General features: G+C 48.8%; 1 protein-coding gene across 1 annotated transcript in view; it reads right to left on the bottom strand.

Moving 5' to 3' along the window:
- Nucleotides 1–16,099, bottom strand: part of CDCP1 (CUB domain containing protein 1) — a 60,317-nt gene extending 44,218 nt beyond the window's left edge. Inside the window, exon 1 of the mRNA XM_054504820.2 lies at nt 15,883–16,099. Coding sequence (XP_054360795.1) covers nt 15,883–15,964 — 82 coding nt within the window. The 5' untranslated portion in view covers nt 15,965–16,099. The remainder of the gene's footprint in view (nt 1–15,882) is intronic.
- Between the last annotated feature and the right edge of the window lie 3,963 nt (nt 16,100–20,062).

The following is a 20,062-nucleotide window of genomic DNA, read 5'->3' as shown; positions in this document are numbered from 1 at the left end:
ACGTGATTAGATGGTGTTGTAGGGCCAGGTCAACACTATCCTGGTGGGCCTGACCTAATCAGTTGAGCAACCTAAAAAAGTCTGGGCTTTTCCTGGAGAAAGAGAATTGAAGTGTGAAAGGAATTCGACTGGTAGAGGTGGATTCTCTGTAGCTGGTTTTGAAGATAGAGGGGGCCACGTGGCAGGGAGTGTGGGTGTGGGAAGCTAATTGCTGTGAGTAGGCTCAGCTTTCAGCTATTGAGGAAAGGGGGACCCCAGACGTATGGCCACAAAGAACTGAATTCTGCTACAACCATGTGAGCTTAGAGGAGGACCGGAGCTCTAGATAAGAACGCAGCCTGGCCAACGTCTTGATTTTAGCCTAGGGAGACTGAGCAGAAACCCATCCACATCATATCTGGACTCCTGACCTACAGAACTATGAGCTAATTAATGGGTGCTGTTGTAAGCCACTAAATTTGTGATGATTTGTAATGCAGCAGTAGAAAACTAGTATAGAACTTGTAACCAGATGGGGTTCCAGGCAGGACCTGCTGAGCTGCTCAAGGAAAGGGGTTTGGATGAGTATACGGTATTGTCTAGGACATGGATCCTTCCCTTCTTCTTTTTTAGAGATTTATTTATTTAACAGAGAGAGAGAGAGAGAGACAGTGTGCAGGGAGGGGCAGAGGGAGAGAAGCAGACTCCGCTAAGCGCGGAGCCCAACGTGGGGCTTGATCTCACGACCCTGAGATCATGACTTAAGTGGAAATCAAGAGCCGGATGCTTAACTGACTGAGCCACCCAGGCGCTCTGGAGCCTTCCCTTCTGAGCTGAGTTACCATTATGGTGTTATGTCAAGTGGACAGCTTTTCTGGAAGTGTACATCCACGAGGATGTCTAACCTCATTGTATTTACTGTAAAACTTGAGTGTCCAGATGCTGGAAGATGACCGGGAGAGGGGTGGGGGAGTGCATCAGAGGGAAGCTCATGCCGTGGTCGAGAGAGCTCATGGCTGGTCATCTCACCTGGCCCTGTGGGCAGAGCAAGAGCAAAAAGAGGGTCCTCAGATGAAAACCAGACATCAGGGAGAGAGCCAGTGGGAAGCCTGGCCTTAACACCCCAAGAGTCCAGAAGTGTTAGGCTGTGTAGGGGCTGGCCAAAGCTGGGGGCTGGTGGGAGGTGGCCTCTGGGAATGATGGCCATAACCTACCACCCCGACGTGTTCGGCATCTGCCACCTGCCAGGTACTTCCTATGCATATCCTTTAGGTAAACTGTTCACATTCACAGCTGGGAAGATGCACGGCTGAGATCCAAACCCAGGACTGCCTGACTCCAAAGCCCACACATGGTTGCTACTCCAAGATGTCCATCCTCAAGGTCACAGGCTGCTGGGCAACCGGGGCCCAAGCGTTTGCCCCAACCGCAGCTAGGGAGGGACCCGCTTCACTGTGTTAAGCACTCAACACCAACAAAGAGAGAAGGATCCTGTTTGCTTTTCCAACACCCACTCTGAATATCAATGCTGCCCTTTGCCCTAGTGCAGACAGAGGCCCCTGTGACGGTACACTATGTTTGGTAGGGAGGCAGGAGCCTAGCCATCCAAAACAAGCCTGTTTGCCTAGTTTGAGCCCCTCTCTTGGCCTGTCATCTTGCCCCCCTCAGAGCCCTGATCCCAACTCTCCTCATGAACGACAAGTCCTGGGCAAGGGATGATGTCCGCTCCTGCTGTCATCTCTGACGTCTCCCCCCCTCCTTCCCTACCTTCGTTCCTGATACTCTGTCTGGAGGATGACCACTGGCTGACTCACCCCTCACTCCAGACTTGCCACAACCAGAAGGACAGACGGCAGCATTTGCAGCCAGGGGATCAGCCTTCACCAATTGGCGGCCGAGAGAGGGGTGAAATGGGTCTTTGGGGGGCCTTAGGGCTGCCAGTTTCTTAACTGCAAAGACCCAAACTCTTGGTTACTTGGGGGGACATAACCGGGGAGGGTGGGTGTATCACCTTCGCAGGAGCCAAGACAGCCAACTGTTTGAATCTCTTGTTTTAGGGATTAGGGATCAGTACCTCTTGCTGTTATTGATGTTTCCAGCATTCTTAAAGGGCAGGGGGGTGTCAACCCACACAGCCTGGCTCGGACAATAAGTCTCCGAATGAAGCTCTCTCAAATGACCACAGGCCAGGTCAACAAAGTGATTTCTCTAGCAAACCCAGGGTAAAACAGGGTCAGCAAAGGAAGGCTGCACACTTCAGGAAATCTTTGGGGCCAGACAGACACATGCTTTCCTCACCCACAGGGGCTAGGACAGTTCCCAAGAGGTGTTATGTCAATGAGGAGGGCCATTATAGAATACGTTACATTAGAGCATGGTGATTATGGGAGGTGTTATGTCCACAAGATCAACCGTTATGGAAGATGTCTCATCACTGAGGAGGGCCACTAGAGAAGAACGGTTGTTACGGAAGGTGTTATGTCCATGAGGATGGATGTTGCAGAAGATATTGACATGGAAGGTCTTAAATCAACAAGAATGGATATTATAGGGGTTCAACCATCATGGAACAAATTCCATCAACAAGGATGGTCATATTGGCACCTGGACGGTGCCAGTATTGGGACTAGCCAGTGATCTCAAGGTCATTAGGCTAAAAATTCAGGGAGATAAAAAACAAGGTTGAGGGACCAAGAATGCTGAGATGAGGGTTTTGAGAGCCTCGCCCCAAAGCACATCGTGTTGGCAGGTGGAAGAAAAGAGCAGATGGTTATTCCTGAAAGGGACAGAAGAGACTGTAGTTCAGAGCACTTTCCTTTTCATGAACCATACTCCTTCCTTACAGCAGGAGTTGGTCCTCCTGCCAAGTGCTATTAACAAGGAAAGAAGAGGAGGATGGGAACAAAACCAGCTAGAAAATCCCAGAGCAATGAGGCATTTAATCCTCATCCAACTATGTTCTGTTTTGCTCCTATAGCTGGGTCTCCAGTTATAAATCATATATCGAAGGATCATTATTTTTTAAAAGTTTTTATTTAAATTCTGGTTAACACACAGTGTAATATTAGTTTCAGGTGTACAATATAGTGATTCAACACTTCCATACATCACCCAGCGCTCATCACAAGTGCGCTCCTTAATCCCCATCACCTATTTCCCCCATCCCCCATCCACCTCCCCTCTGGTAACCAGCAGTTTATTCTCTCTCTCTCGGTTTAACTCTCTCTCCCCCCGCCTTTGGCTTGCTTGTTTTGTTTCTTAAATTCCACATATGAGTGAAATCATATGGTATTCGTCTTTCTCTGATTGACTTATTTCACTCAGCATAGTATTCTCTAGCTCCATCAATGTTGCAAATGGCAAGATTTCATTCATTTTTATGACTAATATTCCATTGTGTGCGTGTGCATGTGTGTGTATGATACCTATGTATCATATATCGATAAATAAGATGTAGTATAAATATGTATATGTGTATATGTATATACCACATCTTCTTTACCCATTCATCAATCGATGGATACTTGAGCTGCTTCCATAATTTGGCTGTTGTAGATTATGCTGCTATAAACATCAGGGTGCATGTATCCCTTTGAATTAGTACTTTTGTATTCTTTGGGTAAATACCTAGTAGTATGATTGCTGGATCCTAGGGTAGTTCTATTTTTAATATTTTGAGGAACCTCCGTACTGTTTTCCAAAGCAGCTGCACCAGTTTGCATTCCCAGCAGTGCAACAGGGCTCCCCTTTCTCCACATCCTCGCCAACACCTTTTGTTTCTTGTGTTGTTGATTTTAGCCATTCTGACAGGTGTGAGGTGATATCTCATTGTGGTTTTGATTTGCATTTCCCTGATGATGAGTGATGCTGAGCATCTTTTTGTGTTGGCCATCTGGAGTCGAAGGATCATCCTTAATTACATTTTTCCAGATAGTGGATCACTTAGCAAGTTGTCTTTTCAGAGATGGTGGGAAAATGCTCTGGAAATATCAGAACAACACTGTGGGATTATTGGTAATGAATGACAGAGCCACATTTCCACCCCAGAGTCAACCTCATGGTTTGTTATGATGTCCCACAGACATCAGACACCAGGAGAACACCTTGTCCTCCTCCTTCTCTTTTCCTGCCTACGAAAGCTAGTCTCCATCATCCCCAACCTTTACTGCAGTTTTTATACATATATCTTTTAAGTGTATTTACACATTGGACAGTGTCTCAAACTCATACTTTTGGGGCCCAAGCAGGCAATGTAAACGAGAAAGGCCAACATAGGGTATCTGCTGAATCAGAAGTGCATGCTTTACTAAATACTTTGTAATCCAGCTCTTTTTTTTCAAAACACACCAAACAGAACTGGGTCGAGGCCTCTATGCCTCTAATTTGTAGCCCTCAGTGTACATGTTTGAATCCCTTCTGGATGGTGAGTCCCTGGAGAGCAAGGGACTGGGGTTTCCTACCTCTGTATGTTGACCGTCTAGCACAGAGGGCCCCCAAGATCTGTGGAATGGATGGGATTTATTACCTAATGGCTTAAGACTGCGCTAGATCTTTCAAAGACTTCCTAGCCAAAAATCAAATTCTCTAGGTCTGCTCAGCGCTAGGCTCTAAGGGTGGATAGTGGGAGAAATGCAACAATTTGCTTTTCAAGAAAAGTTACTCCACGTGGAGAAGGCAGCTTTGGTCATGAGTTCCCCAATTCCTAGTGACTTGATCCTTCTACTCCGTTCCTTCTACACAACCAAATTCTTCCAGGAAGCCACTGTAGACTTTTTGAAGACAGTATTTACATTCACAAAATCTGTTTTTTAACAGAAGTATTGATTGCTATCTTTAAACCTGGCTTTGATTTTTTTTTTTTTTTAATTTAAGACTATTTTTAAGGCAAAACTTTGGTGCTAGAAGGCAAAAGGCAAATCAACGGTTGCCTGGGGATTGACTGCAAAGGGGTCTGGAGGAACTTTGCAGGGTGGTGGGACTGTTGAATCATGCATTTGACAAGACTCATTGAATAGTGCCATTGAGATTGATGAACCTTGTGCTCTGTATATTATAGCGTAATAGAGCTGAAAAATATATTTTACACTTAGATAAATAAATGAAGCACAAAGTAAAAAAAAAAAGGGTTTTGATCAGTAAAAAGTCTTGCTTTTATCTTGCATCTGGGGTTTTTGTCAGGGGCAACCAGTGATGTCTGCTTCTTGTGTGTCCTCACACAGGTACTCTTGAATATGTAAGTATATATCTATACGCCACCCTGATTTTATTTCAGTTCCTTTTGCCAACAGGCAACACGCTATACTCACTGTTCTGAACTTTACGCTTTCCCGTCCGTAATATATCTTGGGGGTCACTCCACATCAGTACACTGAAAGACACCCAATTGCCTTAAATGGCTATGTAGCATTCTACTGTTGGGATGTATCATCATCTACTTAACCAGGCTTCTAATGAAGGACATTTGGGTTGTTTCCAGTCTCCAACTACCAGGACAAGGAGCAGAAGATGCTTATCTAGAGCTTCCAGGTGCCAGTGGGACACACCTTCCTTGGGCCCCAGGTCCCTGGCTAGAACTTGTATTGTATTCCCCACACAGGCACAGACCAGGGAGGCTGGAAGATTTGGATGGCAGTGTTCGGCTGCATTGGGTGGTGATGGGCTTCTGCAAGATGACCCAAGCACTGTTTATAATTTGAAAAACGTCTTCTGTGTTCTGACAAGTTGAGAACTTGCTCGCCACAGATTTAGCCCAAGGCTGAAGTGCCTGATAAGACTGTCAGCAACTTCTAGGCCGGTTGGGTAATCCTTCTTTGTCTCTCAGGGCGGGGAGTGGGGGGGGGGTAGGATTAAAGGCAGGGGTCCAGCTCTGTTTCCATGGCTTGGCACATTCCAGCTTAGGGTCGGTATATGATACCTGCTCACAAGAATACTATAACCCTCAGAAGCCTACTGGGGTGTTCTCATGCATTTCGCAGAGAAATTGGGTGTGGCATTAAAGTTGCATAAAACTGGTCTGGTCAGTTTCTTGGCTAACAGAAAATGTGTGTGTGTGTGTAGGTACTCACTTGCAAACAATTTTTAAAAACTTGTTCTAGTGTCATTGAGAATGACTTCTTGTCTTTTTTTTTTTTTTTAAAGATTTTATTCATTTACTTGAGAGAGAGCGAGAGAGAGAGCATGAGTGGGGTGGGGGGATGTAGAGGGAGAAGAAGACTCCCCGCTGAGCAGGGAGCCTGACACGGGGCTCGATCCCGGGACTCTGGGATCATGACCTGAGCTGAAGGCAGACGCTCAACCGACTGAGCCACCCAGGCACCCCGACTTCTTGCCATTTTTAATCCAGCAGCTTCACTTCTAGGAACTTCCCACGAGATGTCCTCACACCTGCCCAAAGTCACCTGCATGGGGACAGTAACTGAAGCACAGCGTGTGGTAGCAGAGGCCGGAGAACAACCTCTGTCTCCCACGAGCATCCTGGTTATGCAGACCATGGCCTGGCAGCTCCATCCAGACCATCTGCTCTTGAAAATCTCTAAGTTCTTCGTGGGCTCAACTCAAATAATCAAAGAAATAGCAATTCTCATTAACTGAGGAATCTGTTCTCGGCCAGACTGGGTGCTGAGTGGTTTACAGACGTGATTTCATACAGACCTCCAGCTACCCATGAGGTGCTGCCATGTCCCCATTTGGAACTGAGGACACTGAGTCCTAGGGAGGTTAAGTAACTAGCCCAAGCCGCCTAGTTAAGAGGTGAGGGACTCAGGACTTGAACCAAGCTCTGCCCTATCCCAATGCTTGTCTGAATGAGATTGCTTCCAAAAAGCTAGCAGGTAACCGTGAGCCCAGTTAGACCTCTGGCTCAACTCCTTCCATTTCTCTGCTCCCCTCTCCCTGGCACTCAGCAGGGAGGATAGCCCATCACCACTGCTGAATCTTCCCGAAGACAGTGTTCCCAGCTGCCCGAGACCTCCAGCGGGAGCAGAGGCACACCGCTGTGCCTCCCTCCATGCTGCTGGCTCTTGGCCTCTCCCCCACCGTGGCGTGCCACTCTGCGTAAGAGCCAGATGTCTGTCTGGGTCCAGGAGATGCCCCGAGCCCTTCACACTCAGGGGCTTTTCTCTGCAGCCCTTAGGGTGTCCCCGGACCTCTCACCAAACATCTGCGAGTTGTTTTCAGGCTCAACGCTGCTTTAGCCAAACATTTTTGTTTCAAACAGCCTGATGTTCCTGCCCCCAGATCAGTAGCGGAAGATAAGGCATCTATTTGGATGGATCGGCGTGTGCCGGGACGGACACCATCCTTGCCCGGCTCCCAGCTGGACCACACATCGTCAAGGGCTACAGAAGGCTCCTCAGGGCTCCAAGCATTGTGTGGCATCGTGCGTGGCCACATGGTGGACCCCACCCTCAAAACGACAGCTTAACTTAAACTCCACGTAATTTGGGGCCTCATTAGACTTTGATGAAACTCATTTCTGGAGACTTTTATCATCCCAGACAGAGGCAGCAGATCGGTACTTCATATGTTTTTGCAGAAATGGCACATTTTACCCAGAATCTTCTGGTCTTCTGTCATGGAGGGTCAGGAGTATTGGCATTTCACTTAAAACTTAAAGAAAGCTATATTGTCTGTGCTTGTGGAACAGTTTTAATTCGTTCTTTCGAGATATTTCCCAACTCATTACTTAAAGATGCTCCCACTCTGAAGTGAGGCGTTTACTGGTGTTGGAGTCATATTGCTGAGTTGTGTTGGCATCGGGCAGCATGGACGGCTGGTCCGAGAGGACAGCCCCTCCCCAGCAAAGTCAGACCAGCCAGGCTCTCACTGGTGCCCTGGTCTTGGGCTCCTCTGCTCAGGAGAGACTTGAGAAGCGCCGATTATTATTTTTTTTAATTTATTTTTTTTTTAAAGATTTTATTTATTTGACAGAGAGAGACACAGCAAGAGAGGGAGCACAAGCAGGGTGAGTGGGAGAGGGAGAAGCAGGCTTCCCGCGGAGCAGGGAGCCCAATGCGGGGCTCGATCCCAGGACCCCGGGATCATGACCCGAGCCGAAGGCAGACGCTTAATGACTGAGCCACCCAGGCGCCCCGCGCCGATTATTTTTTTAAGTCCAGTAGTTGAAGAAAGAACTTTTCATTTCATACAAGTTGTAAAGCGAATGTCTGTAAGGCAAAATCTGATTTTCTATTGTGTTCTCTCACAGATTCAGCATCACTATTTAGAGAAAACCAAACCAAACCATGCCAACCTGGTCAGGATGTTGTGGGGGCAATGTGGCTCAAATGGGGGAGATCACGCAGGACAATAAAGAGTCCTTGTCATGATCATTCCTGCCACCAAGAAACCGTCCTCCACACAGGGGGACTCTCCTGAGCCACCCTGCGAGCCCAGGTGCTTGCGCTGGGACTTCCTTCCTTCTAGCCTCTTTTCCTGAGCTCATGTGAGATACAGACAGAAAGAGAGCAAGATGACAAGAGTCGCGCTACACACTTGAACATGCACACCAGCCACTAAGCTCGTGGGCATTGGATATGAATCTGCCTGAGCTGTTCCCCTAGCTCAGGGGTCTCCAGGAGGCCCGCAGATCAGCTTTGGTTTAAAATCAGCTCATAAAACATGAGGGCTGGTGCTTCCTCTGCATGGTCCAAGCCCCTACATTAAAGATTGGAAAAACCGAGGCCCAGAGAGGCAAGGCAACTTTCCCACATCCTAAAGCTCATGGTTGACAAGACTTGAGGTTAGCACCACGTGTCTTGACTGTTAAGTCTGGTGCTCTGCCCACTACGCCCAGTGCCTTGCCAACTGGACAATGCTAACTTCTTCCAGGGTTACATCTAGACTACATTTCAGTCTCCCTTTCAGTGGGATGGAGCCATGCCACTGAGTTTTAGCCAAGAGAATGGCAGCACAAATGATTTGAAATGACTCCTATGCTCGGGCCATAAAAACCTCCCATGTGAGCCCCTTTGTGTTCTTCTGTCTTCTGTCAGTTTGATGTGGATGACCATACGTTGAAGACGGCAGAGCAAGAAAGCGGAAGGAACCTGGGTCCTCATCACTGCTTGGAGGGGATCCCCTGTTTGGGAGCTTATATAAGCATGAAATATGCATCTGTTGTGTTTGAGCCATGACCTACATTTGAGTCTGTGTGTTATAGCAGCTTAGAGTGTGTTACACCTTAACCATGAGACTCACCTATGTAAAAAGTCAGTAAGAACAAATGACTCCTCAATGTCAACATGAGGTGCTACCAGAACCATGTCTGGCCTCAGTCTTCCTGACCCCCAGGACTCTGGGCACACTGAGCACTTAGCCAAAAGTAAATATTTAAAAGGAAATTTGAAACGTTTCTCTCGCCTAAAATGTATGGTTAGTTTCAACTGGAAAGATGAAAGGAAGGAGTAAACCGCAGTGTGGGGAGGTGCAGAGCCTGCACTCTGAAACGGGTCTGCCCGGATTCACAGATAAGCACCACCGCTCATTAGCTGTGACCTTGGGCAAGTTGTCTCACTTCTGTCACTCACTTTGCTCCATTTGTTCTTTGTTACTTTCTGTACAAATCCTTTGACCCAGTAATTCCCTCCTCCAGGAATTTTCACCCACAGGTAAACTTGCCTATATGCCTAATGAAGTCAACTGCAAATATGGTCACTGAGGCTCTGTTTATAAAAATAAAAGACCAGGGTGCCTGGCTGGCTCAGTGGGGTAAGGGTCTGACTTTGGCTCAGGTCACGATCTCAGGGTCCTGGAATCGAGCCCCGCATCAGGCTCCTTGCTCAGAGGGGAGCTTGCTTCTCCCTCTCCCTCTGCCCTTCCTCCTGCTCATGCTCTCTCTCTCATTCTCAAATAAATCAGTAAAATCTTATAAAAATAAAATAAAATAAATAAAGACAAAAGACTGGAAACAATCCAGTCTGGTAAGGGGCTGGTGAAATGTAACATGTTGTGCCCACGGCAAGGAATATTATGCAGCCGTCAAAAAGAATGACAGCCCCCATATGTTCCAATCTGGAGTGAGCACAAGATGGATAAAATCACAAAAAGTGAACAAAATCAAGACACGTGTGAGAAACATCCTATCCTGTATACTATGGTTATGCTCCTGCTGTGTAAAGAAGGAAGGTACATACATTTATAAACTTGTACATGTGTAGAACAGCTCAGGAACAATGCACAAGAAACCATGGCTGCCTCTGGGAGAAAACCTGGGGTCAGAGGTGGATGGGGGCATGCTTCCTCCCACACACCCTTTCCTACTCTTTGAATTTTTGTTACCGCGTCCAGGTGTTTTCGAAGCACGGTCTTGAAATACTTTGACTACTAAAAGCACATACACATCCCCAGAACAAATATGAGCACAGCACTCAGTAAGCGTTGCTTGTTTTGTTTTAAATGAAAGGACATGTCTGGAGCACAGACATTGTCTCTGAGAGGACTAGCAAACGCGGTCTTCAGGAGTCCCACTGTGCACAGGGGTTATTACTGGGCACTGGTGACAGGAGCCGGGCTGTGTGGTCAGGCTACCTGGGCCGCCATCTTAGCATCACTCCCTACCAGCTGGGTAACCCTGGGCAAGTGACTTCACCTCTCTGTGCCCCTCAACACAGGGGTCTTCGTGGGGGTACTTGCTTAAGGATGGACAGGTAAAAGGCTAGCAGGTTTCCGCAAGGACACCTCCTCAATTTACATTTTCTTAGGAGAAAGCAGCTTAGTTTTTATTTATTTTATTTTATTTTTAAAAAGATTTTATTAATCTATTTGACAGAGAGAGAGAGCACAAGCAGGAGGTGCAGCAGAGGGAGAGGGAGAAGCAGGCTCTCCGCTGAGCAGGGAGCCCGATGTGGGGCTCAATCCCAGGACCTTGGGATCATGACTTGAGCCGAAGGCAGCTGCCCAACCTACTGAGCCACCCAGGCGCCCCTAGCTTAGTTTTTTTGACTCAAACTTGGTTTCATCTATCATAGTTCTTTCCGGGGGAAAGAGAGGAAACAGGAATATTTACAGCTCCAAACATAACACAACATTTTAAACAAAATAATACTCAGAAGGTCTCGACTTACATTGCAAATACAAATAGGTGGAGTGTCAGGATCTGATGGAGATGCCCCGAGTGTCAACAAGTGGGGGTTCAGCAAGTTACTACACACAAAGCAGCTGTCCACCAAGAACCACATAAACAGTTTGGCAATCCAGAAGTGACGTCTTATGTATTTACATTGAATAGAATCGGTTAATTACAGATGGGTGTCCTTCTGTGTTTATGCTTTTGGAAACAGTTGGGGGTTTGGGTTGTTACAGTTTTTCCCATATGAAACAATGAGATGTACGGCATCAGTTTTTGTTTCATGCAGAATGTCTGGTTTTAAAGAATGAATTAGGGGCACCTGGGTGGCTCAGTCGTTAGGCGTCTGCCTTTGGCTCAGGTCATGATCCCAGAGTCCTGGGATCGAGCCCTGCGTCAGGCTCCCTGCTCCACAGGGAGCCTGCTTCTCCCTCTGTCTCTGCCTCCCTTTCTCTCTTTCTGTCTCTCATGAATAAATAAATAAAATCTTTAAAAAAATTTAAAGAATGAATTACTGATGGTGAGACATGCTTACATATAAAATACTCAGAAGAGTGGCTGGTCCAGAGCAGATGCTCCATATGTGTTAGCTATGACAAGAAGTAGTTAGTGTTTTTAAAAAATGATGTACTGAATACAAATTCAAGGCTACAAGGGGGTGAGGTAGGAAACTTGGCTCTCCTGGCCTGGTTATCAAGAACGTTGCCAGCTGCCTGGGAGAAGGTGAAGGGCTAATTACAAGGCTGTCGGAAGTGGTTTGAAATAATTTGATTGTGGGATAATTTTGATAATTTAGAATCATAATTAAAGGGTACGAACTTTTCTTAATCAGTCAGGTGGAGAGCCTTAGCCATGGGTCTCCCATAGCAGGGGTCTTGTCATCCCCCACTGCCCCACCCACCTTGAGCTCAATCATGAAGCCCTCCAACCAGCAAACTCCACCCCCTCCCCTATCCAAACCCAAGGCGGCACTGCTGTGCAGAATCCCAGGTGAGGCTTGTGTTATAAACAAAGGGATTCAGTTCTGGGTTTTTGTTTTTGTTTTTTTAAGATTTTATTTATTTATTAGAGAGAGAGAGCATGCACAAGTTGGGGCGAGGGGCAGAAGGAGAGGGAGAAGCAGACCCCCACTGAGCAGGGAGCCCGCTACTGTGGGGTTAGATTCCAGATCCTGAGATCATGACCTGAGGATGATGCTTAACTGACTGAGCCACCCAGGCGCCCCCTGGGTTGTTGTTGTTTTTTTTTTTTGGTTGGTTGGTTTTTGGCCAAAAAAAATCATTGTTGGACTATTAGTACCATCTAGCTGGGGTGCTCCTAAGATTCTTAGAACACTGTTCAGACCCTACTTGCTGAACTAGAGGGAGGAAAAAACTTCTTCCCTAGATGTTACTGAAACAGTGAGGACAGCCTGCGAGTGTGGGAACCAGCTGCTTGCACATGCTGGTTGGAATGTACACCAGGACCACAGGACGAGCCCTCCACAGGGCCACGGGGGAGGATGGATCCACCGCCCGAACATTTTCTCTATTCTTCATGCCAGCAATTCTATTTCCAGAGTTTTAGTCAGACAGAATCGTCAAGAAAGTGCAGAACAATACAGTGAACAAGAACACATTCTGAGATATATCCAAATGAGCTAATCCAGCTTATACTATTTTATAACCTCGACAACATAAAGATAACATCATTGTATGTCAGTATAGAATCTGTGCTATGTAATATTTTTAAAGATTTTTTAAAAAGATTTTATTTATTTATTTGAGAGAGAGAAAGGGAGAAAGAGAGAGGGAGGGAGAGGACAGAGGGAGAGTGAGAGGGAGAAGCGACTTGCCACTGAGCAGAGAGCCCGACTCGGGACTCGATCCCAGGACCCTGGGATCACTACCCGAGCCAAAGGCAGATGCTTAACCAACTAAGCCACCCAGGTGTCCCTGCACTATGTAATTTTTAATGTCTTTTCACTGAACGGACCTATCAGAATTGATATAAGCAGTCCCCTATTGTCAGGCATGTTCTGTTTTTTAGCAGGAAAAGCGGAAAGCAACTTAAATGTCCAATGGGACTGGTGAAAGCCATACAATGGATGGTCCCATATTTGGTTTTACACACACACACACACACACACACAAAGATAGACTGCACCAAAATGACCAAGGTGCTTTGCTCACAGATTTTTTTTCATGTTGGTTATATTTATTACCAATTTTTCTACAATAACTATATATTCTTGAAACATTTTAATTGATGGAGAACCCCCAGAAGAGCGTGTGTGTAGGCAGGGTACAGACTTCACAGACAAAATGGCAGCATCTGAGGTGAATGCTGAGGCTGATGGGCCAGCAACAGAGCACCTCCCTACAGTCAGCAGAGCACCCCTCTCTGACCCTAAGTCATGAAGATCTGTGGGGGTGAGGAAGAATCCTCAGTCCTGCCAGTTACACATTCCAGACAACAGCAGCCAGCTCCTCATTTGAATCTGAATAATGATGAACACACATACTCATCGAGGGTGAGTGAACACATTGTTTGATGACTGCTCACAGTTCTGGCAAAAACAATGGCGGCAAGAACGGGGTCACTGACCCAGACTCTGGTATCCCAGCAGTTCTTAAAAAGTCACCAAGTTGAGGTTTTAACAAAATTATGATTCCAACTTAACTAGTCCCTCACTCTTGGAAGTGGGAGGGCGGGTGGTTACATCAAACCCACCCAACACACCACACTAAGACACAAACTTCCCTTTACAGTTCAGTTCTGCAGAGATGCCAACCTCACCTTCACTCTACCGAGTCTTTGTTAACAGTTCAGAGATTTATTTTTTAAAAGATTTTATTTATTTATTTGACAGACAGAGAGAGGGTGAGCATGAGCAGGGGGAGGGGCAGAGGGAGAGGGAGAAGCTGGCTCCCCGCTGAGCAGGGAGCCGGATGTGGTGCTCGATCTCAGGACCCTGGGATCATGACCTGAGCGGAAAGCAGATGCTTAACGACTGAGCCACCAGGGCGTCCCAGCCCCAGAGTTCAGGGATTTAAAAAACAAGTTCACTGTGTCTCCATCTTTTCTGGACAGACTCCAGTAACTCTTCAAAGGCACATACCCATTAGGCCACCCCCAAGACTTCAGGCAAAGCAACTGTACTCTGCAAGACCTCCGAGACACAGTCCTCAGTTCAGGCCAGAGATGTGGCCGGACAGAGCCAGTTCGGAGGACCACAGGAGGAATTTAAGAAAGTGAGATGGGAAGTTGCTAGGCTTCCCCATACTTATACCTGAACCATGAGACACGGCTCCGAGAGTCAGGCACTTCCGGGAAGGAAGGGAGGGACTCTGCTGGAGCTACCGGGAACCAAAATGGCAGCCACCGGGTGAAATCAGATGCATTACCAGAGGCCAGTTCGGGCCAGCCTGTCATCCTTGTCATGACTAATGCCTTGATTTACACTGTATTCTTACTGGAGGAGTTCTGGGTATCACAGACAATGCAAAACATCTCAATTCCAATTTCCATACAGCTCCCAAGTGTGATTGGACATGCATTTTTCTCACACACATTTACACACATTTTCACTCACGAAATCACTCTATTCTTAAACTTTTTTCTTCCCCAGAGGAAATCTGGAAAATTCAGGCTGACAGTGAATGTGTTCTACAGTAAATATGCATACGTGTACAAGGTTTTAAATGAAGTCTTAAAATGTTCTATGAACCGTGCAGCAACGTTACCGGATACTGTGGGAGGAAGGAACAAGGAAGCTTTCCTGTGGGTTTGTAATGGTGGCGTTTGTTACAAGGCACCCGCTTGGCTTTATTCCTTAACTTAATTCACACATTCCACCTACCTGCCAAATACAACCCCCCCGCCCTCCAGCTGCAGCAAAGAATAATCAAAGACCCAAATCGCTTCCTGGACAGCTCTTTAAAAAATCACAAAACCTGCGCTAGTTGCGGGAAAGGCCTCCAGTCAGGTTCGTACACCTGCTTATTTCTGTGTTTTGCTAGTTGCAGGACCCGCAGGGCACCTCCCCGCACGCACCCGCAGCGCAGAGGCAGCGGGGAGGTGGCGGTCCCTCCCCACAACCGGAACTACTGGAAATTCACACACCTCTCTGCAACGCCCCCTCGCCGACCCCCTGCGGCGGCCCCAGTGCAGACTCTACCCAGAGGCGCCAGGAGCGGGACTGCAGCGCCTCCGTGGCGCGGATGCTTGGCGGCGGCGCGGATGCTTGGCGGCGCCGCGGATACCTGGCGGCCTTCTCCAGCCCGGCGGTTTCATTTTCAAATTAATGTTCCCGAACTTCGGGAGTGCTAGAATGCAGCGTGCGGACCGGGTCAAGGGTGATCCGGTGAGCTGTCGGGCGCCAAACCACTGTACTCTTGCGCCTTCTCCCTGGCCCAGGCGACGAGGTAGAGGGTGGGCCAGGAGGGCATAGCATAGCTCCTTCCCCACACCCAGCCCCGGCGCCCCCAAGCACCCGCGGGAGGCCCCCAGGGCGCCGCAGGTCCTCGGGAATCGGTCGGGGCGCGCTCTTATTTCCTCCTGCGCCGTCGGCGCGGGGCTCATCCCCCGACTGCCGGGCACCCCGCTCCGGGGACACTCCTAGGTGCCGCGGCCTGCGCCCAGGACGAGGTCGCTCGGAACCCAGGAGGGCACGGCCACCTCGCCCAACGCCGCGCGCCCTGGAGCCGGCGGTCCCGGGGACCCCGCGCCGTTGGTGCACCCCGACTCAGCCTTCACCGCACCGGCGTCCCTCGGCTCCTCCGCATCCTTCGCCGGGACCCTGCTCGCGGGCCACCAACACCACTCCGCGCCACCCGCTACCGCCGCACCGCACTCACCCGCTCCGCGCAGCAGGCGCACGGCACCCAGCAGCAGGACCCCGAGCAGCGCGATTGTGACCCCGCAGTTCTGGCCGGCCATGGCTCCGGGGCGCCTCGGCCTCGCTGGGGAAATCGGCTGTGGCCGGTGGCTCCGAGCGGCGGCCGCGGGCGCCCGAGCCTGGCACCGGCTGCGCTGCGCTCCGCCCCGGCCAGCTCACCTGCGTGCGTGCGGGCCGGCCCGGACTCCGCCCTGCGCCCGGGAGCCGGAGCTGGCCCGGCCTGACCCCTCCTTTGTCTCCACCTCCTTTCCTGCCGCGGCGCCCGCCCCTCCCTCCCAGGGTGCTGGGACTTGTCGCCACTCTCCCGGGCTAGTCTTCCCTCTCCAGCCGGACAGTGATCAAACCTTTTTGCCTACAGGCGCGACGGTCGCCCTTGGGGAAGCCGATCAGCTTTCTTTTCACTGTCCGGGCGACAAGAAAGCCCTTGTGAGCCCTATTTTGCAAGGGAATCATATTTGTGGATCACCCAAGCCCTGATTTCTCGTGGGCTCGCTCGTCTCCTACCTGATTTGGCCGCGGGAACTGCGTGTCTGCAGCCTCAGGCACTTTACCTGCAGCATTTCTTTCTTTCTTTCTTTTTTTAAAAAAAATATTTATTTATTTGACAGAGAGAGACACAGTGAGAGAGGGAACACAAGCAGGGGGAGTGGGAGAGGGAGAAGCAGGCTTTCTGCCGAGCGGAGAGCTGGATGCGGGGCTCGATATGGGACTCGATATGGGGCTGGATATGGGGCTGGATATGGGGCTGGATATGGGGCTGGATATGGGGCTCGATATGGGGCTGGATATGGGGCTCGATATGGGGCTGGATGCCCGGCACGATGCAGGGCTCGATCCCAGGACCCTGGGATCATGACCTGAACCGAAGGCAGACGCATAACGGCTGAGCCACCCAGGCGCCCCTACCTGCAGCATTTCTAATGCTCATGGCATCCCTTCCACATTACAGAGGAGACACAGTGCCCAAGGCCAGTTAGGAATTTACAGAGGCAGGGTTTCACAGCGCAGGAAGGGTTTTCCTCCAGCAGAGTTGCTTTGAAGAGTGAATGTTGCATGAATGAGTGAATGAACCAAGAGCTTGGAAATCCAAACGTGTCCACAAGGGCGCCTTCCTTATGTGTGGAGTAGTATGTGTGGTCTGGGCATGTAGCATCCAAGCCAGTCTGGGGCTGTAAAAATCCACGGCCTGGGCTCTTTGCCTCCTCCCAGCTGCCTGTGTGCTTTGTGTGTCTGGCTTAGGGGCTCCTGTGGGTTCTCCTTCCACCCTACAGGCCACACACCAAGCCTAGGGCCACAGGGCCACAGGGAAAGGCAGTAGATGGCTCAGGGACTCAGCTGGCAGACTAGGGGTCTGCCAGAATGACTCCATGGGGCCCCCTGGGGCTACCTGTGCCTGTGGGCAGCCAGAGGCTGGGCCAGGGTCACCCAGAGCAGCCTAGGAGAGCTGGGACAGGAACCGGAGCACATGCACAAACATCAGCCTACTGTCCAGCCCCAACTTCTGTCTAATTCTTGGGAGGCATAGAACATCTCCCAGCAGCCCCTGCGCTCCTTGTGCACTGGGTGAGAAGTCATCTCTTAGGAGCTTCCTGCCCTTCCTTCTTTGGGTCTTCCCTGATGAGAATAAAGCAAACTCTGCCCTCGGGAGCCCACGGTCCACGAGGGAGGCAGAGATGTCCAGACTGAGGGCAGGACCCACCCTTTCCCTAGAAGGCCTTAGAAAGACCTGAACTGTGAGCTCATCTTCTGTTCCACTTTCCTCATCAGGCAGATAGATGGGGAAACTGAGGCCTAGAGAGAAGGAGGAAGATGAGAAAATTAGGGAGGCTCTTGGTTCTCCCCACTGAACTGAGGCCAAGCTCATCAAGAGAAAGAAATCTTGAGAAAAATCTAAACACGCTTTTAGTTTTTTTATTTTTTATTTATTTTTTAAAAGATTTTATTTATTTGTGTGTGTGTGTGTGTGTGAGAGAGAGAGCACAAGCAGGGGGAGCAGCAGAGGGAGAGGGAGAAGCAGGCTCCCTGCTGAGCAAGAAGCCTGATGCAGGGCTCGATCCCAGGACCCTGGGATCATGACCTGAGCCGAAGGCAGATGCTTAACTGACTGAGCCACCCAGGCGTAACTTTAGTTTGTTTTTTATTTTATTTTATTAAAAAAGATTTTATTTATTTATTTGACAGAGAGACAGCGATAGAGGGAACACAAGCAGAGGGAGTGGGAGAGGGAGAAGCAGGCTTCCCGCTGAGCAGAAAGCCCAATGCAGGGCTCGATCCCAGGACCCTGGGACCATGACCTGAGCCGAAGGCAGCCACTTAACCAACTGAGCCACCCAGGTGCCCTAGTTTGTTTTTTAAAGATTTTATTTATTTATTTGAGAGAGAGAGTGCATACATGCACGTGTGGGCACAAACAGGGAGGGGCGGGGGGGGAGAATCTGAAGGGGACTCTGTATTGAGTGTGGAGCCCCACAGAGGGCTTCATATCACAACCGTGAGATCATAACCTGAGCTGTAACCAAGAGTCTGACACTCAACCGACTGAGCCACCCAGGTGCCCCAACACCCTTTTAAAATGTTTATGTTGGGGGTGCCTGGGTGGCTCAGTCATTGGGCGTCTGCCTTTGGCTCGGGTCATGATCCCAGGGTCCTGGGATCCAGCTCCACATCGGGCTCCCTGCTCGGCGGGAAGCCTGCTTCTCCCTCTCCCACTCCCCCTGCTTGTGTTCCCTCTCTCGCTGTGTCTCTCTTTCTGTCAAATAAATGAATAAAATCTTAAAAAAAAAATGTTTATGCTGACCCAGAGAGTAAAAGCAGATTTTGTCTGTTTTTCTAATTCTAAGTGAGGATATATACCCCAGCATCTTTTCCTAGCATCCATAGCACCATTGTTTCCCACATATAATAAGAGTAATAATAGGGGCGCCTGGGTGGCTCAGATGGTTAAGCGTCTGCCTTCGGCTCAGGTCATGATCTCAGGGTCCTGGGATCGAGTCCCACATCGGGCTCCCTGCTCAGCGGGAGCCTGTTTCTCCCTCTGCTTCTCTCTCTCTCTCTCTCTCTGTCTCTCGTGAATAAATAAATAAAATCTTTAAAAAAAAATCTTAAAAAAAAATAAGAGTAATAATAATGATAATGATAATAATAATAATAATAGAATGTCAGGGTGTTGAATTCAAAATATCAGAATTACTGCTTGACAAGTTTAAGCCTAAGGAACAAGTTATTTCATTACGGTCTTATTTCTCTGAAGTTTGCTTACCTGCCTTCCCTGGGATAGTGACACCAACTTTCTGTAAATGATGTACAAGTCCGTAATTTTCAGATGTGAAGAGTTGGCAGTGGTCCCAGATAGCAGCAGCAGTGGCAGCAAAGGGAAAGAGGTGAGCAAAGCAGGGAGGCATTCCTCCATCCTCTGTGTGACAACCCAACTACATAGTTGAAGTCAAGATGCCTTGAGGTGATGTCTTGGTTCTTGGAGTGGAATGTGAGCAAAGCAGTGTCAAGGTATGGATATGTTTTGTCTTATGAACATGGCTGAATGGAAGGAGTCCGTTTTAAAAGGTTATTTCTGAGCTGGAAAGAAATGCAGGCAGTCACCCTCTGTTGCCGGAGACAAATGACAGGTGGAAGGGTGAATTTTAAAACAAACTATTCCATCTAATTTTGACCCTCCGGAAACCCTACAAAAGCTACGATATAGAGCTTTTAAAAAAAGACATAAGTGCACAAAGATAGGGAGAACAGAGAGAAGACAACAGCAAGATCCTCTCGGAAGCTGGAAGGCGAGACAAGCACTAACTGCCTTAGGAGCCTGGAGGCAGGAGAACACTAACCCAGGGGGCTGGGGGGATGGGGAGTGAGAAATAGCATGATTTATACCATGGAATTCTCAAAACTAAAAAATAAAACAAAGCAAAAAACCTAAAAAACCCATAGAAACCCATTAAAAAAAAAAAAACAACTTAGGAACTGGTAGCACAAGGTATGGGATGGGACTATAAAGGAAGGGCTAAAGCAAGGAAAACTATCTGAGAAGTGCTATAGGTTGACCATTGGAACCTTCCCTCCATTCGTCCTGGCTGGGCCACTGCCCCTCTGTACCAGCAGAAGTCTGAAGTGCTGTTTTCTGGAGAGGTTAA

Source organism: Mirounga angustirostris, unplaced genomic scaffold, assembly GCF_029215605.1.
Source record: "Mirounga angustirostris isolate CCGP_5_RB_7025 unplaced genomic scaffold, mMirAng1.0.hap1 SCAF_1, whole genome shotgun sequence".
Classification (NCBI taxonomy): Eukaryota; Metazoa; Chordata; class Mammalia; order Carnivora; family Phocidae; genus Mirounga; species Mirounga angustirostris.
The sequence above is the reverse complement of the archived record's forward strand: the minus strand, read 5'-3'. Positions and strand labels throughout refer to the sequence as shown.